Genomic DNA, 22,160 nt, shown 5'->3' with positions numbered 1-22,160 from the left:
GCTTTCTGGCCAGAGACACCGGGGGAGATGAAAGACCCTCCAATCATAACATTAACACTTGCATTACCCCCAGAGGGACTACGAAAAGAATTTATTCAGGTAAACAAGTTACTTAGTGCTGCTTTAAAGCAGAAGTTCCCAACCTTTTTTGTCCCACATACCCTTGATGTATTCATTTATACTCCAAGTATCCCCTAACATGAGAATCCTGCTAACATTTTAACAAAGTGAGCAACTTAACATAGATTAGTCAATATTTTGCACAGTGTTTTAAATGTAGCTAAACTATTCTAGCACCTTTTACTGAAAAACACCATTAAAACTAACTTTTCTTTGAAAGTAGCATTGAAATTCTACTCAGTTTCACCTTTTTTCAATCTGAGGCAATTCCGAGTCCCCCCTGCCAAGTGCTCAAGCACCCCCAGCAGGGGTCCATGTACCCTTGGTTGTGAAACACTGTACAAAGGCAAGGTTTTCATCGTGGATAAAGCAGTAGGGGAGATCGAGGCCGGTTGTCACACTTCTAATTTAGTCCACTGCTCATCAGCACATCATTTCACAAGAGCCACACGTACATTAAATGAAAGCTTTAACCCTTGAATTGAAGTAGGTCTTGCTTACTTGGTTATTTCTTATTACATTAAATTGTTACTAATCAACAAAGACAGGGCTGGTCGTCACAATGTGTGGGGTTGGTTGTCCCTATTGTTATCAATGTTTTGGTGTTAACATAACAAAATAAGTTTAAATTCTCTCCCACTGATGTGATTGAACATTTTCAGCAAACTCCTCAGTAATAACCTTATAATGCAGGAAATCATCCAATGCAATGAAATATGCGCTCAACAAACGCTAATGATAAAGTTAATACAAAAACAGAGACACAATACCAAATTTTCTCCACCTTTTAAACTCTGTGTGACGACCAGCCCCAGCTGCCCGTCTGACACAAAGTTTGACCCACATGACTTTAGCTCGAAAGCTCAATTATTGTTCAATAAAGCTATTTTGGATAAAGCTTTTTGCTTGACATTAGATTATTCAGAATCTAAAGCAGACAGTTGGAAAAAAGGCAAATCCTCTCCTCATTTCAATGTTTTTTGATCAAATTAAAACATATCACAGCAGGAGAATCAGGATGTTAAAAACGATGTTCAGTAACAATGTCAAGTCACAGCGCCCCCTAGTGTGACTATAAAAAGCAACTTCACCACCAACCCCAGTGAAAAAGATAATAACTTTCATTATCTGTGTTTGACATAGTGTGTGCTCTTTACTCTCCCAGGCAATTCTCCATCTGCCGAAAATAGAAATATTATAAAGTATTTCTTGTCGTAAACTGGTCTATTGTTTTATGGCTTACAGCAGTTGCCGTGGGCGAGTATCGTTTGACAGTGAAGTGTACAGTTTAAGTACAGGCTGACAAATACAGGTTTCTGATGAGAAAAAGTGACACCTTGAACATCGCAGTGTCTCCCTCCCTGTTATTATCCAGTTCTGAACTCCAGTGCAGACAACAGCTCTCAATATGGGGGAAAAAAAAAACTATCTCAGAATACACAGTACACTGAGGGAACTCTGTAGGATTTGTTCAGTTCAAGCTAACTCCTATTTAAAGTTGGCTCCTATACTGTAATCCTTTTCAGTACTAAATTAATTAGATTTTTCTGTCCTATTTTCTAGTTGTGGCTTAATGCTGGCTTAGTCTTGGATTAGTTCTGGTCCTTAAGTCTCAGGTTTGTCCTGATTTAGTCCTTGTTTACTTTTGGTTCAGATGTTCCCTAATTCCAAGATTCATCCTCGTAGTCCTGGACCTGTTTTTGTATTTTGTTATCTGTTCCCTGTAGGGAAATTTGTCCCAAAAAGACTCATTTTCAAAAGGCGGGCTCATTTTTCTATTGATTTATTATTATTTTAAAAAAGCTAACCAAAACTCTCATGCTGTCGGAGCCCTAATTTGCTGAGAAGTTTCGCTTAGAATTGCTAATGTTTACAGCAGCATTCATTTCTAACCTTCGAAATGTGTTGTGTAAATACAACTCTATGCCACAATTAACCAAGTATTTTTAATTGCAGGAATTTTCCATTCAAGGTTCCTCCCCTGCTCGTTCGCTGTTTTCTTGTGTTCTCTCCGTTACATTTGTGAAAATTGCTGAAAGAGCAGATGGAAAATGATCCAGCTCTTTTCACAAATGAGATATGACTTTAACTGTCATTTTAAATGAGCCAATTCAGTCATGAATGTCATATCACTAAAGGGACTATCTCACCGGAGATGGTGTTGAGGAGACATCTTGGACTGATTGCGCACATACAAAGGGCCTATTTTACTGACCTGGACACTAGTTTGATTTCAGCGGAGTCGCCGCATGGTCTCCGAGAGATCTACACGGGTCTTAAAGCAGCTGTGGCAAACTTGCGAACACTATTTGTTGACCTCAACCTGTGAGACGTTCCTGTGACATCCCTGCAATGTCTCTGAGACCTGTCGGATTCCAAGGAGACTCCATGGGCCAGATCTTGTGCCCGGCGCCGGCCTCTAGTCTTCACCACTTGTGAGAGGGCATTTCAAGAGGAGGTGACTGCTCTGAAGGGAGCACCTGCCTTATGTTCTTCATTAAAGGGACTAGACAGAGTTAAAAATGTTATAATTATGTATTATCCTCCCCCTACTTGCTCCAGCAATGTCCTAATGTGTAGAATGAGCCCAGACCTATTCACCACAACTGCCTCTAAAATCCTGAACTGTCACTCAATAAGGTATTTATTCGGGTCCGAAGTGCCGTCATGCAGGAGCTTAATATAAAACTGCAGTTACCTGTAAGACCTGAGGTGGCAGTAGCGAGTACAAAAATGTAAACATCCATCTAGTCTCTTTAAAGGAAAACGTTTTTTCTATACTGAGATATGTTCTTACCTAAGCTTAGACAGGTTGGTGGTGGCCTATTCCTTTGAGCATCACAGGCTCTCACAGGTCAAACTGAACACTTTATTAATCCCATGGTGAGTTGAACAATGTCTGTGTCTTGAGAGAAAGAGATGTAGCCTATGCTGGTCCCACTGTGGCACGGATTGGCCTGGCCGCAAAGCGAAACAAAACAAATGCACTCCCCCACAACCTCTGTCTCTCCCGCGGAGTCTGGTTGGAGGAAAAAGGCCTTTCTCTACCCAACGTACTTTCTACTTAAATGCGCTAAGTCTGCACAAAATGTTATGCTATAGTCTCCTTTTTGAAACACAAGATTGGGCCCCATATGTCTCTTTGAGATCTCTTTGTATCCGTCAGGTCTCGGACACAGTGCAGGGACGTCACAGAAACGTCTCACAGGTTGAGGACAACAAATAGTGTTCGCGACACGACGACACTACCCGGAGACTTGCCTTATCTCCAGGGGACGTCTCAGAGACATCTCTGTGGTCAGCAGCAACTCGAGTCTCCAACTAGTCTCCATAGCCCCAAACAACACAAAGAAAGGTCCCACCCAAAATCGAACCCAAGAGCTTCCAGCCGTGAAGTCAGACAGCTCCTCACCCACAATGCTGACCTAGTTTAAACCTTCTTCCTTATCCATATTTAGTACAAATGAATCTCTTGTTTCTTGTTTCTTGTTTTCAAACGCTCAAATGCCACCCAGGAATCAAACGACTACATAATTTCCACTGATTCAAGAACGCCATGCCTCCTTTTATCCAGCCCTTCCAAATCCTGCTCATATCAAAAAAAAAAAGTTTGCCCCAAAACAGTCAAACAGTTTTTGGAAACCTACAAGTCCCCTGATTGCTTTGAGCCTTTCGAGACACGCAAAACACGCACCATGCAAAATTCATCTCGCTCCGCCGCCATCTCCGCGGGGATAGCTGCGCCGCGAATACAATGGGGTAGCAAAAATAGCAATGTTGCAATAATCACAGAATTAAATTAGCTTGGGACATAATTAGCATGTTTGTTTGTTGTTATGCCTGGTACACATATTCATTATTTAATAGCCGGCCCCTCCGTTGATTTGATAAACACAACGGATGGGTGCAGACACTGGCGTGGAGAGAAGTAATTAAATCGCTCATCCCTCCGTCCGCGCGAAGCCAAAACGTCAATCACGGGAATCTACATGCGACGCGAGGCCTGCGAGCGCGCCGTCTACGTGACAGTAATTTATGCGCTTAAATGTCACGCGGGGGGATTGCAAACTAATCTAGATTTTTTTTTGTTGTTGTTTGCCGTATCGAACGACTTTTGGAGATAAGAAGTTTCCCCGGGAAGAAATTGCAATGCGGGAATCTTTTTGGACATTACTTGTTTTATTAATCCGCTCTCAGCTTATTGCTTTCAGACGCTGTTGGAGCAGCAGACTGAGACTTGGCAGACACAATGGTGCACTGCTAAAGGCTCTCGCCCCACAGCAAGGAGGTCCTGGATTCGATTTCCTGACCAGACGGAGATTTTGCATGTTCCTTCCCGGTCTGTTTTCTTTATTAAGGTTATAGTGAACTTTGTTGTCACCGTAGGGAAATAATATGTGCTTTAGTTTCCCTTCCTTCAAAAACATGCATCAATGGGATCTAGGGGTCAATACCGGCCCTCTATACAATCAGTCATACCATAGACCAGGGGTGCCCAAAGTGTGTGACCTACTTTTGCGTTGCGTGTGGTTAAAGGGGCTATATCATGCTATTTTAGCCATTCCAAAGTTAAGTATAGGCATTTATATGATATATTGTACCTCTACCATTATGGAGCACTCATTTTTGTGATAAATATAAGTGTTTTCTGGAGGTATTTTTCAAACCCGGAAGACAGAACGCTTCGATTCAGTTAACTCCGCCCTCTCTCTCCACACATACAACTTTACCGTAATATAAATAAACAGCAATAAGTGAAGTCACTTCACGATGCAGTTATAAGGAGTTGACATCTGCAACACAGCTTCATAAATGGCTAACACACATGCTAATATGCTAACACACAAGCTAACCCGCGTTTGGACTAACTCACCGCTCTGGTCCATCGCTGTTTACATTATGGGATTCGCGTTGGTTATAAAAGTTAATCCACTTTGATTCTGGCGAAGGTTCACCAAACATCCATCAGTGACAGTCACAGAAAAACAATATTTTGGTGATAGTCGCTGAATCCCGGAGAAAAAAACAGCTGAGTGGCCTCTTCCTGAAAAGGGTTGAATATAAACTCCCGTCCTCGTAGCCAAACGCGCTTCTTTTTCTCCGTGACATGATCGTTAGTTAAGAATGAAGAACAGGTGTCCAGAGTAGGTAACGAGCTCCATCTTCACAGCTGCAGCGCAAACATGATTGATCTGTTCAGACGCTCAGGGGTGTGTTTGTTTTGGCCTCAGCTGACCTGGAAGCACCTCGGGCACATCCTTTTTTTTTTTTTTTTTTTCATTTTTTACTCTTTGTTTCTCTCTTACGACAGAAATAATGAAAAAGCTGTTTTACAAATTAAAATCAGGCCGTAAGCATAGAATTAAGACATTGCATTACAGACGTCGAGCACTTCCGTTCCGTTGTTACGACACAACTGAACACTCAGTCGTTCACCAGGAGAGGGAGGAGCAGCTGCTCAGAGAGCAGGATTCAGGAGGATTACTGAGAGCTGCGTGAATGAAGCCACAAACCACTCTGGGGGTGTTTTTGATAAGGAAATAGCATAACAACATGGCTAAAAGCTCCAAAAAGTCGATTTTGCATGATATAGGACCTTTAAAACTCTCTTCCATTCATTCTCAATGTAAATATGGATGCAGTACACTTTTTGACCACCAGCGTCAAATTGGGGGCGCTGTTTCACTCCTTTCGCAAAGTTGTGGTGTCTTGGTATTTATCAATCACAGAGTGTTGTAGCATCAATTTTCCCAGTTTTCCAACTATTGCAAAGATTGTTGACATCATCAACAGTATATGCTAAAAATGTACTTATAAAAGAATTGATGCTGAACTGACACTTTCAAAATAATCTAATGTGGCATTTTCTTTGAGTTAACGAATGAGGTAAAGTTACTGTTTTATTTGCACTAAATTGCTACAATTGTTGATTTTGTTCTACTAAAATTAGGCTTTTGCCATAGTTACCATTTGTTTTAATATAGCATGTTAATTGCATAGATAGAGTCAAATGCAAATGTAGGCTATCGAAAAAATAAAAAGTAAATAAAATAAAGTAGCTTTATAATTTGCAGTTATATGTGTTTTGTGCTTGACATCGGCGTGTTTGGCCCGCGACTTTTTCATTTTGGCCCTCGGAGACAAAAAGTTTGGGCACCCCTGCCACAGACGCCGATTTATGTTTTTCCCAGTGAGTAGGGGTCAGGATTGATCTCACAAACTCGTGGATATGAGCCCGGCGCTCTACCTATGGAGCTAAACAAGCGGAGCATCGCGCCGCGGCCACACGTACATGAACCGCCCCACGCTCATGTTTTTTTCAGGAAACGGAGAAGCGGTTTTACTGGTTAGGCTATAACTACTTATTGAATCACTTTGGAATTAGGGAAAATTCGCCTGCGATGGGGGAGAGGTTGGGGAGAGGATGGGGGAGAGGAGGGGGAGAAGTCACTCTGAGCCATTGGTTTCCCGGGCGAGTTTTCGTTTTACATAGTGGTTTATTTCCACTTTTTAAGATGATTTTAACATTTGAAAAGATGTCCTCACGCAGCCCTCGAACACATTTCGCTGTTCATGGTTGAATTAAAAAAACAGAGAAAGTGACATTTGTGGCTCTGGAACGTGCAGCGTTTGGAACATGCTAAAATTGGACTTAAACTGTGACATGTTTGGGGCGATATTGAACATGCTCAATGCTGCTGACTCAGATAAATGTACGAGGAAAGCCTGAGCCCATGGTGGTAAACAAACACTGTTAACACACGACTGACTGACCTGCTCACACTGCACGAGTGACATGAACCGAGCCCCGTGAGGCGACACAAGCTGAACTGGGTCTGAATACATTGCATTTTAAATTTCTTAGTTATACAAAGAGCGTCCCAACTTTTTGCTGGTCGTTTGTGCAAAACCTTTGACCTAATTAAACTACAGACATGGCCTTTTTAAATGTGGTGTATGTAATGAGGCAGACTGTAGCTCAGTTTAATAGTTTAGTTTAGTTTATTTATTTAGAAAAAAACAGGGACAGTGCACAATAAACATTAACCTCAAAGGGAGAGATGCATTGTACCAGGTTATAGCTCAAGTGCTAATTTCCACCTGTAGTCCCTGAAATCTGAAAATGTGAAGATCTCCACGGATATTTGACCAATCAACACGAAACAAAAAGATCGTATTTTTATGCTGACAATCCATTCTCTAAGCCTAAAGTGCCACATCTGAGCAAAGTCCTTGTGAAAGATCGCAGAATTAGAAATATCCACCGAGGTTAAGTGGAGACAACTTGGCCGACACGCCCACGGGTCAGAAAACTCTTCGACGGAGCGATTTTCAGTCAAAAGTTTAATGTGAGCAGCTAATCACGGCTCGTGGTTTAGTCTCAGCTGTGACTGCTCGTGTTCCCACATAGTCTACACCTCTAAAGCTTATAACATTAGAGCGAGCGGCCTCCATGCAAACAAACAGCAGCCCCGGGTCATGCTGGAAATTCCCCCCATCTTTCACGCAAAGGCTCATGGGGCGTAGGAATAATGTGGATAGGAATATGCTGGGAGAGGCTAAATGCTAACAACATCTTTGGTCTATTTGCGTGACTGAGCACACGCACAAAGACCAGACAGTTTTGCATCAACTCGTCTAAGCTCAGGTAAGAACATACAGTATCTCAGTGTTTAAAAACAGTGGCCTGCTCCTTTAAGAAAAGAAATGACAAAAGGGTATGACGTAAAAGGGGTGTACTTTTTCAACTAAGGGTTACTTGAAGGGATATTTCAGGATTTTTGACATAGGGCCTCATTTCCTAGTTATCCAGAGTGTTGCTGATTTCCGGAGATGTTTTTTTTGTAATTCAAGCGGTTCTTATATTTGAAGAGCTTCGTGGCGCTAGGCTAATGCAAGGCTAGCGCATTTCTATGGTATCAGCTAGCCTGCATTAAAAACAGTCTGACCCGCTCCACAGTGCCATCCATCCATCCATCCATTTTCTTCCGCTTTATCCGGGGCCGGGTCGCGGGGGCAGCAGTCTCAGCAGAGATGCCCAAACTTCCCGGTCCACACACACCTCCTCCAGCTGTTCTGGGGGGACCCCGAGGCGACACCAGGCCAGCTCAGAGACATAGTCCCACCACCGTGTCCTGGGTCTTCCACGAGGCCTTGTCCAACTAGGACATGCCTGGAACACCTCCCGCGGGAGGCGACCAGGAGGCATCCGGAACAGATGCCCGAGCCACCTCAGCTGGCTCCTTTCGACGTGAAGGAGCAGCGACTCTACTCCGAGCTCCTCCCGGGTAACTGAGCTCCTCACCCGATCTCGGAGGGTGCGCCCAGCCACTCTGCGAAGGAAACTCATTTCGGCCGCTTGTATTCGCGATCTTGTCCTTTCGGTCATGACCCAAATCTCCACAGAGCACCTGAGGCAAATCACTTATTATGCCAGACTAACCATATAAATGTCTGTGTCGATAGAATAATTTTAACTATCTTGCATTTAAAATACCTTATATTTGAGCAGCATCAGCCTCATGGTTGTATAAACTGAGTGTATAAGCTGAGCGGAGTGATCTGCTAGAAAATAGTCCCTCAAAATGCGATCATTCATGTGATGCAGGTCAGTTATATTCCAAAAAATATTCTATGGACACAAGCATTTCTCTGGTTAGTCTGGCGTTATAAGTGATTTGCCTCAGATGCACTGTGGAGCGGGTCAGACTGTTTTTAATGCAGGCTAGCTGATACCATAGAAATGCACTAGCCTAGCGCCACAAAACTCTTCAAATATAAGAACTGCATGAATTACAAAAAAAATATCTCCAGAAATCAACAACACTCTGGATAACTAGGAAATGAGGCCCTTTGTCAAAAATCCTGAAATATCACTTTAATCCTAAATCTACCCCGCAAATTCAGAGTGTCCTCCAAACCTGAAGAGCTTTTTAAAGGTTGCCTAGCTGAGATTATTACCAACACCTCTGCCTCTCTACACCTGTAGTTTCTCACCTGTTAGTCTTCCAGATGTGGATGGTCTCCTCGTCGACGTTGTTGTGTTTCAAAGCCTGTTCGTCCAAAAAGTCGAAGAAATACTTCACGGCCGGAGGAACGACCGCCCCTGAACACAACACGCTCCGGAAGAAGTCATCCACGAACTGTTGCAGCGTGCCCTGAACACATCATAAGAAAACAAGCAATAAGAATTAAGGTGTGAGACTAACTACCTTTGTACTAGCATCGAGTACTAGGCTTTATTACAACACAAGGCAACAAGATAATTTAAGGTGAGACACTACAGGTGAATAAGGAAACTTTTCTAAATTTAGAGAGATAACAACATGAATCTTTTGGTCTACATTACAGGCATGGTTTTAACCTCTTAACCCCCGCCTTAACTGAGCGCATTTCACCAGTTCGACTGTAGCCAAATCTAAAAGCTTCTCGACTGGAGAGGCTGCAGCCTTTAGGCCAGAGTACAGCCTCATTTGAAAGCTAAGACCTACAAAATTGATCTGAACTTTTTTGTTGCGTTGTCGCCGTTCTTATGTCACATTTTTGTCGGCTCTTTTGTCATGGTTTCATCGTTTTTTTTTTACATGTTTTTGTCATTTTTTGTTGTGTATTTTTTGCTTTTTAATTGTGTTATTATTTTGTTGCTTTTTCATCCTCTTTTATGACCCTTTGTTCAAGAAGCTTTTAGATTTGATTAATTGATACATTGTACCTAACTATTTTCTATACAATGCAACGTGCTCTGTAACAATGTGTAATAACTTGTTCCTATGAGTTACATACACAATGGAATAACTTGTACTAGTACTTTGTAGGTACATAATGTAATAAGACAAAACTCTTTACCTAACCGGTATCACTTTATTTTACAGTACCTTGATACATTGTACCTAACAAAATGTAGTACAATGTAATGAGCTCTGTAACAATCTGTAATAACTTATTTAGTACGTACACAATGGAATAACTTGTATTAGTACTTTGTAAGTACATAATGTAATGGGACACGAGGCTCTTAGGGTTAGGGCTTAAGGTTAGGTTTAGGGTTAGAGTTATGCCTTATTAAATTATGTACCTACAAACTACAAATACATATTATTCCATTGTGTAACTAACCCATAGGTACAAGTTATTACACATTGTTACAGAGCATTGTATTAAATTTAGTTAAGTACAATGTATAAAGGTACTTGAGCAACTGTACTCGGTTCAGGTGGGAGTTAAGAGATTCATTTGTTGACATATTAGTTACAAATTCTTTTTCAGACTAGTTTGGATATCTTGTTTAGCTTTTGAATTAGCTGTTTGTTAGTGGGAAAAATCTGTAAAAAAAAAAAAGAAAAAGGAAATTCAAAACTCAATCAATCAGGCCAGGAATTAGATATTAAAAAATCCCTGTAGAAAAAAAAAAAGTTCAAAATGTTGTTAAATCTCAGGCTGGAAAACTTGCAGGTGCTGCTTATGTGGAGATGTGGTCGCATCAATGTGAGAAAAAAGGAGAACATGGCTCTTGAAATGACAACTTCCCAAATAAATCTATGGAGAAACATTGAATCAGTGTAATAATTAAACATGCTACTGTGAAGATTATGTTGGTTATTTTTTTGTTCCAGGTGAATGTTTATATGTGAATAGACCAATTTGGCCCTGAAGTGCCTCCCCTCAACTCCCCATGCCTAATAATAAAAGTTTTCTTATTACAGTATAGCTTCTTTCTCCTTTCCAACCTTTCTCCAAATTAAAACCCATACTGGAGCATTATGGAGAGTGACATTTTGCGGAGAATCAGACAATTGGATAACTGCACTTCCAAAATGTCAGAGCGATTCATTGGTTTCCTGCGAGCTTGCACCTTGACGGAGAGCAGCCGCGTGAGATAGATTTCCGTGATGGCTTTGGTCATCGACTTGTCCTTTATGCTGCCGCGCTTGGACTTGATCTCGTCGAGCTCCTCCGCCGGCCGCACCAGATGGAACACTTTGTCATCCTCCAGCAGCGCGTTCCCTACGGATGATGAAACAAACAAGACATTTTATTACATTACATGCTTTTCCACTGTAATGCCGTTCATGCGGGGCTTCATCCGTGCGCGTCTGACTCATCCAGCATGTTAAATCACCCGGCTTCTTCCTCTACAAACCGTGTGTTGTAAAAATGTAGCAGCTATTGTCTTCTTAGCCTTTGCTGAACTGCTTCACTCCGGTTTGAGCCAGAAGGGGAGGAGGTGCAGGTGCGTTGTTTGCTCAGAAGTTGGGACTGAGTTACTTTGACATGAATTGGAAACAGAAACACTTTACGAACATAGTATTTCTTTGCCTGGTCAGTCCTACAAGAGAATCTAAAAAAATAATCCAGGTATATGTCATGACAGTCCACACTAAATTAGAGGTCGGGTTTTTCTAAGGCTAATGCCGATTATTTTGGGGGATTTTTATTGGCTGATGTCGATTTGCTCAGCTGTTAGTTTTGACCTATTTTTCCAAATGTCTGGTCCATAATCCAGTAAAAACATAAATACATCAACACTTTATTTTATTGCTTTAGGTGCTTTTAACTGGAACACAGAAACATGAAAACATCTCACCAATTTTAGCATCACTTCATCGGCTGCCTGTGCGTTTTAGAGTTGAATTTAAAGCAAATAGTGCTCAAGACAGAGCGAAATAGTGCTCAAGACAGAGCGAGTCACAACAAGACTTAAAAATAGAGCTCAAGACAGAGCGAAATAGTGCTCAAGACAGAGCGAGTCCAAACACGACTTAAAAATACTGCTCAAGACAGAGCGAAATAGTGCTCAAGACAGAGCGAGTCAAAACAAGACTTCAAAATAGTGCTCAAGACAGAGCGAGACAGAACAAGACTTAAAAATGCATATAGCTGAAAGTATTTTATCTACACTCTTGCCTCTTACTGTAATTGATTAATTCTATGTTGATGTTTTTATTGATTGTATTTGTTTTCTTATATTTATGCAACTGTGAAGCACTTTGAATTGCCTTGTGTATGAATTGTGCTCTACAAATAAACTTGCCTACTAAGTAACTTGTTTACCTTAATAAATCCTTTCCGTAGTCCCTCTGGGGGTAATACAAGTGTTAATGGGATGATTGGGGGGGTCTTTCATCTCCCCCTGGTGTCTCTGGCCAGAAAACAATTGCAACTTTGCTGTCTCCGGGTCAGAGCCACCCAGGGGCGGACTGGGACTGAAAAACGGCCCTGGACTCTGATCAGCCTGGCCCAAATTAGCGTAAATGCGACACTTCCAAAAAGACATATTTTAACCTCTTACCCTGTCACGCTGTCTCTGTGTTTTTGTCATATTTTGGTTGTTGTTTCATTACTTTTTTTGTGGGGTTTTGTCATGTTTTTGTCCAATTTTTTCATTGCTTTTTTCTGTGCTTTTTGCCATGTCTTCGCCACGTTTTTTTGGTCAGTTTTTTGTTGCTTTTCCAGCACATTTTTGTTCTGTTTTCATCCTTGTTTTGTCACTATTTTGGTGCTTGTCTTCGAAGCTTTTAGATGTGGGTAAAGTTGGTTATGGCGGGGGGTCAGAGGTTAAGGATAAAATTGAGAGCCAGTGGCCCTTCTGTGCTCTTCCAGAATGGACATATGGCCAGTCCGCCCCTGGAGCCACCAATAAACACAATGGAGCTAGCAGGCTAACGGGCAAAGCTAACTGTGGGCTAGCGCCGCTTAAACAGTATTTACAGCCAGGTTTGAGTGAAAAAAGGCATCTTCATTGTGTAATTGGATGAACAATATCTCTCACTCCCTTTGTCTTTTCTATCAGCGTAGTATTTACTCTCACGGACAATTAATGAGTGAAAAAACTTAACATGCTACGACACCTGCAGTGGTGCTTATGGCCTCTAGGGGCACGAGTTTCTTAGTTCTGCTTTAAATGGAACACGGAAACATGAACACATCTTACAGATTTTAGCGTCACTTCATTGGCTGCCTGTGTTATAGAATTGATTTTACTTGAATGGCTTATATCCCCTACCTCACTGATCCACCTGATCTGCCCCTATGCCCCGCCTCGTGCTCTAAGATCAGCTGCAGCTTGTGGTCCCAAAAACTAAAAGGGAGCTTCGTTGGGACCGTCCTTTTTCTGTTGCTGCTCCAAAGCTGTGGAACTCATTGCCTAGAGAGATTAGACTCTGGCTCAGTCTCTGCCTGTGTTTAAATCCTCTTCAAAACACACCTTTTCTCGCAGGAGATGCATTTCCGATTTCCTACCGTATGTTGTCTGCATTACAGGATTTGTCTTTGTTTTCTATCTTTGGCTGTATTTTGTTGTATTTACCGAACTTAGCATCATGTGATAAGACTGTTTATTAATTCTTCCATTGTTTCCATTGATGTGTGTATGGCACTTTGGCCAACTGTTTCAAAGTGCGTTTCTAAATTCAATCATAGTTTCTGTCCAAGCCATCATTAGTTGCCGTTGAATAATTGGCTTCGGTGAGGAGGGAACTTCGTTGGGGAAAAAGTGTATTTATATTGTAGATTCTCACCGAAGGCAATGATTAATGAATGAACGCATATGGAATTGTGCGAAAATGTGAAATAGATTCCTTTTGCTTTGATTACTGCTTTGCACCTTTGACATTTTCCCAATGGGGGTCACTATAAATGGTTTTCACTACACAGACTGTTAAAAGAACATTTCAGGGCTGACCTAATGAAGCTCATTGAGAAAATGTCAAGAATAAAGGGCGGCAATTTTGAATAATTGAACTTATTTCACAGTTTTTTGTTTCCTACATAATCCCATGTGTTTATTCAGAGTTTAATGCCTTCAATGAGAATCACACAAAGTCAATAATGTTGAAAATTAAGAAAAGCCGATTCATTAAAAGTGACTCCAAACACTGCAACATTTACAGTCAATGCTGATTCACAGTGCCTGTCCCCTGAAGGGCTTTTAAACACTGTAAAGGCAATTTGAATGCTGTAAAGCTCAGAATAAAGGGCTCCAGTGAATGCATACGGATTCATAATAGATACATAAGAACATCTCTGGGTTTTAATGGGTTATGTAACATCCTGAAAATGAGCCGTTTGTCTGTTCAGTCGGAAACAGCCTCGGCAAACGGCATTACATCAACATGCATGAATGAAACAACAAACTGCCGGGATGCTTTTGATGATTAGACACCATTAGGAAAGCTGCACAAAAGGTGACTTTGGGTGATAAATCTCGCAACTTTTTTTTTGGCATAAATTCACAGCGAAAGCATCTCTGTAATGCGGCGCAAAGCGAAGGAGCTTGACAGAAGAATCCGAGAGCAGAGGGAGCGACGCCTAATAAACGAGCCCGTAAAGAAGCCGAAGATGAAAGTGCGCGTTAGCTCAGGAGAAGTGCGTAAAAAAAGCATCATATATTAGCATGTGCAATGAGAGCCGGGAGCGCAGGGATGTTGACAAAAGCCCAGAGGAGACGTGCATTAGCCCCATGTGTCCTCGACAAGTATGCGCACATGTAAAGTGTGGGAATACATTAATGCAAATACTCACTCTCTTCGTGGTTTTCGTGGTTTTGATCGTAATTCTGCTGCGTGTGAAGGACTCTCGACAAGACCAGCGTGGCGTTATCTCGGACCTGCAAAAAAGACGGGGGGGAAAAATGTGAATAATATAACACGGAGCTTTTAAATTGTCAAACGTGTTTTCATTTAGTAGTTTTACTTGTAGCAGTTGCAGTAGTTGTATGAATTGCGGTAGTGCTAGCAGCTACTCAAGGCCCATGAAAAGACAGATTAAAGTGGACAAATCTTCTTCTATCGAGTACAGAGAAGAGTGCTTCAGCAGCAGCAGCAGAAGAAATGACCAGAGTAAACCGGATAACTGCATTAATTAAATTGGACATATCCTTCACATGGGGCTTGAAAATATACTTTACATTATATTGGGTGCCTCAGCATTGATATTTATGTTTTATGATGTCTGTGTAGGAATTGAATGGTAACAATGAAATACAGGGAGCTGGTGAAGATCTTGACTGGGGCTCCTCCTGCTGGCAGCTGTAGGAATAACTCAAAACAAAAACAACTTCCGACGCTGTTAGCAACTTTGGCACGGCATGATAAACACACTTTGAGCACAGAATGGCTCTGGATCGATATAATGTTGGATTATGGGCTTTAAAAATGTGGAGGACAGTTTTGGTTTTGAACAATTGTATCCAGGAAGTACAGAATGAAGTGCTAAATGCTGCATTCAGGTGGACTGGGGAGCTCGGGTTCCTGAGTTATGACATTTTTGCCCCGGGTTGGTTTGTGCTCATGTACTTTTTATGTGGGAAATGAGGGATTTTGAAGTCATCAAATAAAAACTAGTCATTCATCACTGGTTAGTAATGATCCGGGTCAGGGGGTCAGGGTTTTTTTCAGCCCGCGCTGGTTAGTGCTTAGCTCAGCTAATAATTTAAATGAGTTGTTAGCATCTCGAAAACTAAACGGTAGTTTGTGAGTTTTAAAGCAGTACTAAGTAACTCTTGCCCCTAGAGGCCATAAGCGCAACTGCAGGTGTCGTAGCAAGCGATGTTTTAACTTATTAATTGTCTGTGAGAGTAAATACTACGCTGACAGAAAAGGCGAAGGAGTGTACATCCAATTACACAATGGAAATCATTTTTTTCCACTCAAACGTGGCTGTAAATACTGTTTAAAGTGACGCTAGCCCGCAGTTAGCTTTGCCCATTAGCATGTTAGCTTCTTCTTCGTGATTCTATTAGTGTGTATTGGTGGCTCCGGTCCGGTGGCAGTCAAGTTGCAAACATGGTTTTCTGGCCAGAGACACCAGGGGGAGATGAAAGACCCTCCAATCATCCCATAAACACTTGTATTACCCCCACAGGGACTACGAAAAGGTAAACATGTTACTTAGTACTGCTTTAAAAAAGATCACATAACTTTACTTTTTGCGAGTATTGTCGGGCATTTCACTCGCATTTTTGTCACTCCGAGGATGACGACAGCTAAAACTAGGCTAAAAAAAGTAGTAGCGTTTAACTAAAAAGCTCACATTAGAAGATAAAAATAATAAATCAACTGATTTCCTCAAGTCAGGTGCGGAAGTCAGGAAGCTCGTTTTCCCCAGTTGAGCGAGTGTTCACGTGCATTTCCCATCTGGGGAAAATGTTTTCCCAGTTCCGATGGACCACATGAACGCGGTATAAACCATAGAAGAAGAAACAACAACATGTAACATCTTCGCCTGAGGAATACTCAAAACTGCGTGAATATAGTGAAATACAATTCCAGGCATTATAACATAGTTTAGAGCTCAAAAAAGTCAATTTTAAATATGTAAATAAAAACTGCAGGTATATATTTTGACCTGGGCAAGTTATGGTAAGCTCCAAAAGGGGATTTTGCATATGTCTTCTTTTAGGTTCTAAGCCTGAATAAAAGTCTTCACTCATAATGAACATCTGCCACATATATGCAGCTTAAGAATATTCACTGCATATCAAAACGAAATCTGTCGGCATGATTGCTTCAGATGTTTTTCCTGTATGTGAAAAAAAACATATGCTTGTAATTAGCACTTGAACTGCACTTAGCTCTATGGGCAGCTTGCTTCATTTACACTTTCTCTAATGAACTAATATCGGTCCATGGAGCGACGTTGCCCGGGGAACTCGTGTATCTTTCGCAGACGTCACGTGTGAAGTCAGCAGTGTCGTCTCTGGATCCAAACTCTAATTCATAATCGATGTCTCCGAACGGACGGCGGCCCGAGTCTATTGGAGGTATTTACTGCCCATTTTCGTCGGCGTCCTCCCATTATTGACCCTGCAAACACCGTGATTAGCACTACTTCAACAAGCACCGATGAATCTATAGCGGCCGGGCCCTTTTAAAGAACGGCACTGGGGAGACGGAGAGAGCGAGCGGCTGAGACTCTGGGATTTAAACAGAGGGATGAATGGTGTATGTCTGAGTTTGACCTTTAGTTTACTACGATCAATAGAAAGTCATGAGGATGTAGAGGCATCGCGGCGGAGTGAGCGGGGGAAGAAACAGGACGGGCTACGGCGCATCTGTGGCTCTGGAATAAGTCGTGAAATGTTACACATAAGAGATGGATTTTACCCAAGTACAGACCAATGAGGCGTCATGAGGAAAACGAATGGGAAAGTTCCAAGCCTAAATAAAGGTGTGAGGGAACAGTTCAAACCTCTTGTAAATGCATCAAAAATGACACTTTTTTTCTACAGAGTTTGACACTCAGACTTACAATCAGTGCTTTACTCAACAGACTGTGATATCATACACATTTAAGACAAGGTTCAAAACGTATCTCTTGGAATCAGCTTATAGTCAGGTTATATACGTAAAGCTCTAACCCACCGAGCCCTATCCTCAATATATAATAATAAGTCAATTCATCACTATTCACATGGTGTCCCCTGTCCCACTCCCCTCATGGGTGCAGCCTCTGCTTCAGATGGTTGGGCGTTTAACAATAGGGCTGAAGACCACGATACTAACGGTTAAGAACTGAAGCTCCAACAAGGACTGGATGTTCTTCCGCGGTCTTGGCACCGTGTGCAGAGGGACTCTCATCAGCCCTGGGTCTGTCTACAGCAGGGGTCTCCAACCTTTTTTACCCAACGAGCTACTTTTACACAATATGAACATCGGAGAGCTACGTATGTTCAAAAACACTTGTGAAAAACGCAACTTAGGTGGAGTTCACCCAGAAGAATTACTTGCCAAAATGGTATTTCAAAGACAGTGACTTGAGTTTAGTCCTTATACTTTACTATATTGAATCAACTGTTCACAGATTGTGTTCAGCATGTTCAGAACAAACAGAAAATGCATCTAAAATGTGTGTAGAAAACGTGTAGAGATGTAGAAAGTCTTTGGCGAGCTACCTGGAGAGGCTTGGCCAGCTACTGGTAGCTCCTGAGCTACTGGTTGGAGATACCTGGTCAACAGTTTATTGTTTTATTGTTTTATAGGATCCCCATTAGCTGCCCGTTTAATGGCAATTACATACTTTACAAAAAATAACATTTACAAAACATGCTTTAAAGTGCCTACTGAAATACAGTGAAACACAGTTAGGTAAATAAATAACATTGCTGGAAAAGTCACATGATCATCTGCAGTAGCTCTCGTGAAGATGTTTCTACATGTGTTTTTATTTTGTTCTCTGCGTGTGCTGATTGAGAGCTGATTCCAGGTAAGTATTGCTCTGTAAAGCACTGTGGACTTCAGAGAATTTGTTTTGGGATGAGGAAGTTTTAAATCACCACCCAGTGCCCGTCTACTGGCGCATGGGTGGCTGCTTTCTACAGACACAAGCTGCTCAGTTTACAGACAGTATAGCCTGTCCATCCATGGGACTGGATCTCTCCATCTGTGGTTCTCCCTGAGATCGCGACAGCACTTCTATCAGTCTGAACACCACCGAGTATGGAGTGGATGTACAATTGTCTCATGTAAAGTGCTTTGTCACCATGTCTGTGAAAGGCGGTATATAAATAAAGTTCTTCTTCTTCTTCTTCACCAGAGGAGATGGAGGTCAAACTGCAACAGTTTTATTGTAGAAGTTTGTGTTATTTTCTTGGGTCGCAGCTTGACATGATTTCTTGAAGCTAAACCAGTTGAATGTAATGTTTGTGCCAAGATAGAAAACCTTACCAAATCTCTCTGGGAGCGACTGGGCCCAAAACAAGTGCCAGATAGAGAAAAGCAACACAAGAGGTTTAGGTTTTGCACCACATGCCCTTCCTGGCAGCATTTTCAGAGCTGGAAAATGTAACAACTGCTACTTTCATGTGCTAAAATCTGATATTTCCACGGCCAAATCTGCGTCAAAAGGCCAACTTTATTTTCTCAAACATCTTATTTATCGTTTTTAATCTTTACCATCGGCATTTCCCTTCTGGCATCGCTGGCACCAAAGCCTTCAAGCGGGTCATAACTTAAACCGCATAAAAGCCGCTGCTCTAGTCAGGCCGAATCAATTGCCAGGGTTCTATTTGAAAAAGCAGAGATTTGTGGAGCACATTAGTTGCTTACGATTAGAAAAAGTATTTTATATAAGCATCAAAATGGTCCCTTCTCCACAGAGCCCATTCACACCTCTAGTATATGCAGAGAAAATAACAAGAAGTCCCATGCCAAAATATGATACTGTATTTTTAGTGCTCTCTGGGTATAGTGTGGGTGCCTCGGTACATAAATTAACATGTTTCTTGGCTGTGGGAAGTATTTAACATTAAAATAACCTCTTGGTATACCAGGAGGTGCATGGACTAAACCAGGTCTTAGTCAGGATCAACCTAGAACTGAACTAGAGGCTCAAAATGAGGACTAAACACAGGATAAACCAGCTATAATACAAACTAAACAAAACTACGTAAAGCTGCCTTCATTTAGGCCAAATTTTTACAATAAAATTTAACCTCTGAACCCCCACCTGAACTGAGCACATTCTCCGGTTTGGCATTACCCAAAACTAAAAGCTTCTTGGAAAAAGACGTTCAAAATAGCAACAAAACGTAGGATAAAATTGCAACCAAAAAGTGATGAAAAAGCAACAAAGAAGCAACAACAGAGCGTCAAAAACATGCGGGAAAAGCAACAGCAAAACAATGATGTGTCAAAAAAGTGATGAAAACGTGAAGAACATCCTAAAAAAGAGTGACAAAAAAGAGACAAAAAAGCAACGAAAACACCACAAAAATGCTTCAGAAATGTGACAACAAAGTGACAGAAATGCAACAAAAGAGCGACAAAAACGTGCACGGAAAAGCAACAAGTACACAATTTAAAAAATGCTACTTTTTCCGCTGCATTTTTTTATTGTTTTATTGTTGCTTTGACTAAAAAGTGATGAAAAGGACACAAGAGAGTGACAAAAACATGCCGGAAAAGCAACAATAACGCACACACAAAAAAAGCGACACAAAAACCATACGAAAACATTACAAAGCTATAAACAAAGTGGCAACAATGCGACAAAAAAGTTATAATCACTTTTGTAGGGCTTAGCTTTTTAATGAGGTGACTCTGGCATATGAGCTGTAAGCTTTTAGATATGGGTGAAGCCGAACTGGAGAAATGTGCTTGGTTAAGGCGGGAGTTAAGAGGTTAAACATTGAGAAACTGTGCCCTGGTAGCTGCCTTTGCTTCTGATTTGCCCTGTTTAACCTGTGCCTCTGCTACACACCGCCTCTTCATCAGCGCATCATGGGTTTCTATCACTTTTGAGCGTAAGCGTGAGAGAAAACAGAGATTCCTACTCCACGAATCCAGAATCAAGAGCCAAAAACATCCTTCACGAGCATCACGAATGTCACGAACCGACGCGTTCTGTTAAGATGCATTAAAGCTGCATTATGCAACTTTTTATGTGGAAAAAAAAGTTGATATTTGTGCGTATTTGACCTTGTAGTGACCAAGTGGCTGTGTGAGTGGTCAGCGTGGTGCCTTTGCTTTCCATCACAGTGGTCTCTATGACGCTCCACGATCAGTTGTTTGGGAGGTTCTCACTGATGACGGACCCTCTCACCAGAAAACCTACAAAACAATTGATCCTGGTGCGTTGTAGAGGCCACTGTGATGGAAAGCAAAGGCACCATGCTGACCACTACAAGGTAAAATACGCACAAATATCTAACTTTTTTTCCGCATATAAAGTTGCATAATGCAGCTTTAAGTATTGTAATCCATTGTACCTATGTGTAAACCCAGCATAACCGACACTATGATGAGAAATTGAGTCTACACTTCTATAACACAAGGCATAAACTAGAATTAAAGAATAACAAGAACCGATTTAGGGAATAGTCCAAGTTAAAACAAGACTAAACCAGAAGTAAACCAGGACTAAGCCGAGTCTGGATCATTGGTCCTTCACTAAGCATTTATTGTCCACTCAGGGACTGTCCTACAACCTTTGAGAAGATTTGAATCAGGTACAAGAACTAAACTAAGTCAAACATTGGACTGAATCAGTTATAATCCGAGGTAAAGATAGAAAATAGCTTTATTCCCAGTTATAAACCACTCTATTCTAGGTCTAAACCAGGACTAAAAGTGCAAACCAGCATTGCCCCCTGTACCGTGTTTTTTAGGAGCCATTGCTTTAGACTCTTCAGTTTTGTTTCTGTGACTCTGCATCAGTGGCCGCGCTCTGTTGACGCCGCAGACGAACAGAGATTCGCAACATTCACACTTTGACTTTAGCGGTTTTGTTGTAATTTTGTGAAATCATATGCCGCGCGCCGGTGACAAGGGCGTTATGTTTGACAAACCTCCCTCTCACAGACTGCCGCGGCGCCGGTGCAATATGCTCGGCTAAGTGAACGTCGCAAAAATAGACGGCTCATTCAAAGCTACACACCCACACGCAGGCGAACATAAAAGTCCCCTCAGCCCATAATAGAGCGCGGGGTCGTGGGGGGGGGGGGGGGGGGGGAAAGAGAATTGAAATCAAATAAATTAAGGCAGCTTGAAATCTGAGTGATGTCATTGCTGTTTTGTAGAGAACATCAGCAGATAACGCACAAATGTAGGTATTTTTACTCCACCTTTCAAATCTCAGTCGAGTCCAGATAACTATGTGATGAAAACGAATATGATGGAACGCTCCTAGACGACTTCAAATGCTTATATTCACCGTAATTTTTGGACTAATAGCCCCTACTTTTTTAACTGAGTTTAGATCTTATGCACGAGCCTGTCCAGAATATCATATAATATAAAGCTGTCCCGTAGTTAAGCCCTTTTTCCAACTTGATACCGGCGCTACATCGAGACCATTGCGTTATGCTCTTTCGCTCAGAACAGTTTTAACTCACAATGGGCTAAATAAGAGCTTAGTGTCCATTTAGTGTGTAAAAGTTGAGATGTTTGTGAAAAACAAGGGAACGGCAGAGGAGGGATACTGGTCTGTGTCGCTGCTACTTGTACACCTCTCACCTCTCGGCCCATGTTACAACATGGACAGAGACCTGAGGCTTATGGACAAGGGTGGCCTATATATGTACTTTTTCTATTTTCTTACTTAAA

General features: G+C 41.6%; 1 protein-coding gene across 1 annotated transcript in view; it reads right to left on the bottom strand.

Annotated features, from left to right (window-relative positions):
* plxnb2b (plexin b2b) overlaps positions 1-22,160 on the bottom strand; it is a 307,007-nt gene that overhangs the window by 11,907 nt on the left and 272,940 nt on the right. Inside the window, exons 31-33 of the mRNA XM_079567075.1 lie at positions 14,641-14,725; positions 10,973-11,124; positions 9,118-9,278 (exon numbers count right to left, since the gene is read on the bottom strand). Of these exons, the coding sequence (XP_079423201.1) occupies positions 9,118-9,278; positions 10,973-11,124; positions 14,641-14,725 (398 nt within the window). The remainder of the gene's footprint in view (positions 1-9,117; positions 9,279-10,972; positions 11,125-14,640; positions 14,726-22,160) is intronic.

This window comes from Gobius niger (genome assembly GCF_951799975.1).
Source record: "Gobius niger genome assembly, chromosome: 12".
In the NCBI taxonomy this organism is placed as follows: Eukaryota; Metazoa; Chordata; class Actinopteri; order Gobiiformes; family Gobiidae; genus Gobius; species Gobius niger.
Note: the sequence above shows the minus strand (reverse complement) of the source record. Positions and strands in the feature narration are given on the sequence as shown.